The 6,214-nt window shown below is 54.6% G+C and overlaps 1 protein-coding gene across 1 annotated transcript in view; it reads right to left on the bottom strand.

Annotated features, from left to right (window-relative positions):
* Positions 1-16: 16 nt before the first annotated feature.
* Positions 17-6,214, bottom strand: part of Myo1h (myosin IH) — a 45,596-nt gene continuing 39,398 nt past the window's right edge. Inside the window, exons 23-31 of the mRNA XM_028854765.2 lie at positions 5,640-5,799; positions 4,679-4,762; positions 3,839-3,932; positions 3,680-3,735; positions 2,765-2,900; positions 2,462-2,532; positions 2,251-2,348; positions 1,198-1,297; positions 17-456 (exon numbers count right to left, since the gene is read on the bottom strand). Of these exons, the coding sequence (XP_028710598.1) occupies positions 433-456; positions 1,198-1,297; positions 2,251-2,348; positions 2,462-2,532; positions 2,765-2,900; positions 3,680-3,735; positions 3,839-3,932; positions 4,679-4,762; positions 5,640-5,799 (823 nt within the window). The 3' untranslated portion in view covers positions 17-432. The remainder of the gene's footprint in view (positions 457-1,197; positions 1,298-2,250; positions 2,349-2,461; positions 2,533-2,764; positions 2,901-3,679; positions 3,736-3,838; positions 3,933-4,678; positions 4,763-5,639; positions 5,800-6,214) is intronic.

The raw sequence follows: 6,214 nt of genomic DNA, 5'->3' as shown, positions 1-6,214 counted from the left end.
CCTCACAGTCCAGTCTGTTCAGGGGGGTGTAAATAACCTGTAGGGCTAAAGCCCCTGTGCGAACCTGGCCCAGCCCCTGGCCACAGGGAAGTGTCATTGACAGCAGAATTCAAGTTGTGCCCCTCGATGACAACATTTCCTTTACTCCCAAGTCGGCCCCCCACCCTGTAATGACTTCTTGGTGTGCCTGGTTGGGTTCCACTGGGGACAGTGGGTGACTCAAGGTTGGCTCCCAGGAAACATTGGAAGCATTACCACCTGGCACCCAAGCCGCTGAGGTCTGGCTTTGCCACACAGCACAGGTTCTGCTGATGCAATCCATCCTCCAGGAGCTGCTGGCACTGTCCTTGAAGGCTTGGCTAACTGGATCAGATCCGTGCTTGCTCAGTTGGAACAGAAACAGTGACCTTAAGGGGCAAAGGTCATCCTCTGTCAGGTCTTCTTCCCTGCCGACACCTGAGGAGAGGGACGCATGCTTTAGAGCCTCAGCCCTGGAGGAGGGAGCTGCCACTGGGAGCCCCCTCTACCTCCTAGGGGACCAGCCAGGTTAGAAGGAGCTCACAGAGACCTGTCAGTGCCCCATCTTCAGCCTTGGGCAGGCACGGAAGAAGATGGACTGTGTGGCCGCAGGGTCCTGGCAGCACTCATCACTAAAAGATTGCCTACTTCACATTCAGAGTGGCCCTTCACTTGTCCCCGACCCGGGTTGTGAAAGGCACGTGTGAACTATTTATACCTGCAGACCGGTTTTACATATCAGCGTAAATGTATACAGAAAACGCATTCCATAGATCCCCCCCACACCTGCTTTCCGCATGTCGCTTCCTTACAACATAGCACCCCAATCATCCTCGGATTGCTACGACCCAGAGAGGACGGGGAGGGCCTTGGGACCAGTGTGTGAGCACCAGCCTCCAGTTTTCACAAACCTGTGAGGCTCCCTAGACCTAGGATCTTCTACAGCTCAGGGTGGTACCTGAGCACACGGGAGAGCCTTTGGGGAGCCAGTGATCACCTGGGCTTTAATACTTGTGACACCTGATGACAAGTGAGACCTGGCCATCCTTCTCACTCACTGTTGCATTTCAAGCGCCCTTTGGTCCCTTTCTTCCGGAGTACAAGAGCGGAAATGGACTCGTTTTGTTACATGCATACACAGATCCCCTAGCACTCCCTCCCTCCCGGGCAGCCACTCACCACTGTTAACTGTCCGTTTTTATCCTTGTAGACCTGGTCTTCCTCTCCAGTCTCAAAAACGATTGTGCCTTCTTTCCCAGGACTGATGTAAAACTGTAAACTTGAAGCACATCGAGTGACAAATTACTGTCGTGCTCTTTAGAAAGAAACTCCCTCGGCAGGCTGTGCTAGCCGATGTTTGAATTCCTGCTTTATCCCACCGTTTGTTACTACAGTCTCACAGTTGGGCAGCCACAGGCTTCTGTGGTCTCTCGGCTTAGCAGTTCGGCTCTCTCAAGGGCCGTCTGACGCATAATGGCCTGCATGGCTCCTGCTGACGATCACAGCTGCCCAGGGTTCCTCCAAATTCCAGCAGAGCAGATGCACTTTGAAGAGTACACGCTGCCTCTCCACCCTCCCTGCAAATTCCCCCCTTAGGTGGTAAAAGCTGGGGCAGAGAACAGTCCCCTGTCCGGGAGCAGCTGGCTCGAAGGTGCTTTGCATGGCAGCAGGTTGCCGTGGGCACTCGGGCCGAGGACAGGAGTCCTCCACACTGTCTCACCGCCAGCCTTGGGCCTCTCCCTGCAGCATGCTGGGTAACCCGACCTCAGCTGGCCTCGCTTGGGGATTGAACAGCTCAGGGGCTGCTCCAGCACTCTGAGAGAATTAACAATTCTCTCTCAGTGCCAGTTCTTACACCCCTCAAAACAACAGCCTTTCTGCTAGCCCTTCAGTCCATCGGCACCTGTAGGGCCATAGCTGGGCTTCTAGACAGGCATCCCACCACAGCAGAGGCGGACCTGCACCCTCTGGGCACACCGAGAGAGTAAGAAATATCAGCACCCTCTCTGAAAACTGAAGACGACGATGACTTCCTGAGGTCAGCAATACTGACTTCTGTGTATACCCTGAGCCCAAGATCAGGGTGGAGAAGGGAATGTTATTTGCTACAGAGGCAAGGGGAGTCTCTGGACCCCCTAGACCCCACTGGGGGACCCACACACACACACACACCCGCATCTTTATGCAGGTGGGACTCGTGCTGGCAGCCTCGTAACGGTGAGTAAGCCCTACCTTCCTTGAACAACCCGGACGGCATGCTCCTTCTTAATCAGCATGGCCAGTTTAGTGGCGACCTCAAATATGTGCTCACACTGCAGAATGGCATCCCCCTGTGGAGACAGGTGCCAGAGGGTTCAGGACGAGGGGTTTGAGTGTGGAGGATCCTCAGGGTTCGACTTAGTTTCAGCCACAACAGCTCGCTGGGGTCGGAAGCTGCAGCTACCTTTTGCTGTTTGTCCCCGGGTGAAACGTGAAGAACCAGGATTCCATCGCTCAGGCTGCTAGTGGAGACCCCTTAGGAGAGATCCAGAGTTTGGCATTAGTAAAGGAGAGGGGACCTGGGGAGATGGCCAAGCATGAGGACCTTTGTTTGGATACCCAGCACCCACATCAAAGTGAGACATAGTGAAGGTATCTGTAACCCCAGCATTGGGGGACAGGGGGGTCAGATAGGTGCATTCACTGGACCCCACAGCTCAGTGGCCCCCATCCCAGAACATGAGAGACTCTCAGACCGCTCACCCACCCCTCAGGGCTGAGTACTCAATCTTCTGCTTGATTCTGGAAAGTTCCACCACGTACGCCGCCCTCGGAGTGAGGAGGAGTTGCCGCTGACGGGCCTTGAAGCCTTTCCTGTCGTACTTGATGACCGGGACGCCGTACTGCAAGGTGGTTGGTGTCACCAGGAGGGGAAGGCCACCTCACCCGAGGGCAGGGGACAGACAGCCTCTCCTGGAATCCAGTGGCACTGCCTTAGGCACTGGGGCTGACTCAGCTTTTGTATGAACGCCTTGGCTTTGCTGCCCTGTTCTGGAAGATTTCGATTCTGAGTTCTACCTTACGACTCGGCCCTCCGTAGGAGGAAACCGAGGCTGCGGCTCCAGCCTCCCAGGTCTGCTTTGAGAGGCCTGCAGAGAAGAGGGCATTCGTGCCTCCTGGGTTTTCATAGTGTGTGTGTGGGGGGGAGATCTCCATTCTCTCTTGTGTTTTTCCAGAACTAAGCAGGCAAGAGCAACCACCAAACACACGAGCAAGGGCCTCACTCATCCCCCTCAGCCACCCCACAAAGCCACATACGATTGGAACCCGCCTGGGAACTCCTGGCGGCTGTGTTGAGAGACGAGCGTCTGTACTGGTCATCAGTCTACTGCCCCTCACCAGTATGGGGTCTCATGAGAAAGGCCCTGGCTACATCTCTCAGTTTCATCGAAAAGCAAACCAAGGTGGTTTGGGGGCCTGGCAGGATGCAGGAATGGCAGTAGGCCTCTGTTGGCAAACGCCACCTGGTAGTCTTAATGCCCAGAGTGGCCATGGGAGGCCCCAGCGAAGCCAGCTGCACCCCTGTGTTTAAGCGGCATTTCTAGACACTCACGGGGAGGACACGCCCCGGCCTCAGACACAAGAAGGATCTTGGTGGAGGCCGCACACAAGGTGGGTGTACCTGGATTTTCTCACTGCCGAGCAGTTGAAGCACTTTGGGATTTATGTCGCTTTCATCTGGGGAAGGAACCAGAACAGCAGGAGTGTCACCAGCCCCGTGGGGAAGACCTGCCCCCTGCTGGGTCTGTCCAACAGACAGACAGACAGACAGCACACTTACCCAGCCGGCTGCTGGCAAAGGGTTGGTTTAGGCTGTCTGCGTAGCCTGCCTTCTTCCCCTTGAATATTTCACTCGTGACCACCTTTTGCTGCATCTGGTAACAGATAGTTCAGAGCATGGAGTCGGCGGCCCCCGGCTGTTTTCAGACACCAGTCTTGTTACAAACGCCCTACAGCTTACATCTGTGAAGCGTGGGCTGATGCTTTTGTGGGTGACCCTAACTCATACTGGTTCCTCAGGGTGGAGGTTTCGGAGCTTAAGGGAGTACAGTGGTTTGAAAGAAAATGGACCCCCAGGAGGCGTGGCACTATTAGGAGGTGTGGTCCTGTTGGAGGCTCAGCTTTCTGGGATTAAAGGTGTGAGTCACCGTGCTTGGCTGTATCCTTGAACACATGGATCTCTGCCTCTGGAATGCTAGGATTAAAGGCGTGTGCTACCACTGCCTATCCTCATGTTTAATATTGTGGTTGCTCTGTCTCTGACCCCAGATAAGTTTATTAGGATGCACAATATTTTGGGGAACACAATGCCACAACAGCATATGGCCTAGGGAGCCTCAAAGTTGGCTCCGCAGCCCTTCACAGAAAGGGTGATGGACGGGCAAGCGTCCTCTAGCACAGGCAGTCCTTCCTCCTGCAGTACAGGGGCCATCTGGATTCTGTTCCCATGGTAACAACAAGGGATGCTAATGTAGCAGCTGATACTTCTCAACTCCTCTGTAAGTCATGGGAGTGTGGCCCTTGGCTCAGAGGTGGACGGTAAACGTCGACTTTAGCACTGATGATCTGACTTGCAAGGCTGGTCCCCACTGCCATGCCGATGCCACGCCTTCTGTCCTACCATGGCTCTCCTCTCGGCTGAGACTCCCCGACAGTACTTCCGGACAAGGTTCCTCACGCACAGCTTCCGGAGCAGATTCGAAGCCTGTGGAGAGAACACACTCCTTTCCCACCCACCTCCCTCCCTCCCTCGGGCTGTGGTGACCCACACGGCAGCTTTTAAGACCGGACATGGCGGTACGATTTTAGTGGGACATCAGTCTCTTTCACTCAAGGCCGGTGGTTCCCCGCTGGTCCGCCTCCAGCAGGTCAGCACTACCGAACTAGATTTTGCTAACTTGAGGAGAACCACTCAAGGGGAGGCTGTGAGACTAAGCCTTACAGAGGGGAGCTGTGGTGGAGGCCAGGAATCCTACAGTAGCTGCCACTGTAGTCTACAGCAGGAGTTCTCAACCTGTGGGTCAAGACCCCTTTGTGAAAGGGTCGTTCAACGCCCCCCCTCAGAGATTGCACATCAGATATCCTGCATATTTATATTATGACTCATAGCAGCAAAGTTACAGTTATGAAGTAGCAACACACATAATTTTATGGTTGGGTATCACCGAATTATGAACTGATTAAAGAGTCACAGCATTAGGGAGGTTGAGAACCACTGTTCTAGAAGATTCTTTGTGGAGCCCATTCACTTAGCTTCAAGACTGCTATACCATGGTTGGAAACCATTCAGAGTACGCTGTCACATGTGTGTAATCTCAGTGCCTGGGAGGCTGAGGCAGGAAGGTTACAAGTTCAAGGCCAGCCTGGGCTATATAGTAAGTCCCCGTGTATTTGAAAAGGCTCTGTCTGAACAAGGATCTGTTGGATTTATAACCCCACTGATGAATTCTGAGGCCTACCGCTTCTTCTGAGAGCTTTGAAAAGCAGCCCTGTCGAGCCAAAGGGAGAGCGCAGAGGCACACAGCAGGTACGATCTCGGAGCCCCCATCATCTGCAGCGACACCAGCCCGCCTCAGACTTACATTTTCCAGGATGCCCGGAGGCCTCAGCCAGCTCTTGTCCAGGACACTCTTCGGCACGTGGTAGCGAAGATTCAGGATGTAATTCTTCCTGACGAGCACTACAAACTCCTCATTGTCAGGGCAAAGGGGTTTGTCACGGTTGATGAAGCCCTTGATGAACCTCAAGAGGGAAGTGACAGAGGTGGTTTACACAGCCACACAGGCCAGGGACCGGTAACGTGGCACCCCCACCCCGCCACACCTGCCCCAGCGGCGTGTTCTGGGCCACCCACACCGCCTTCTGTTCTAACTCGCTGAAGTTAGCTGCCGGTTAAAAAACGAGCAGCAGGACATAAAAGCCAGACTTCAGTTCTCCCAGAAGAGGAAGGCTGGCCATGCTGGCTGGGCTCCTCTCCACCGGGCAGACCGGTGACAGATGGCCGCCTGATGGGCTGCAGTCCCCACAGCACCTCGTCCGATTCTCCACTTGCTCACTTTGCCTGCCTGGCTCTGGAAGTCATCGGACTGAGGGATATCACAACACTCAGCTGAGCTGCGACAGCTGGGATTCCCAGCATGCTCTGAGGGCAGGCCTT

This window comes from Peromyscus leucopus, chromosome 23, assembly GCF_004664715.2.
Source record: "Peromyscus leucopus breed LL Stock chromosome 23, UCI_PerLeu_2.1, whole genome shotgun sequence".
Classification (NCBI taxonomy): Eukaryota; Metazoa; Chordata; class Mammalia; order Rodentia; family Cricetidae; genus Peromyscus; species Peromyscus leucopus.
The sequence above is the reverse complement of the archived record's forward strand: the minus strand, read 5'-3'. Positions and strand labels throughout refer to the sequence as shown.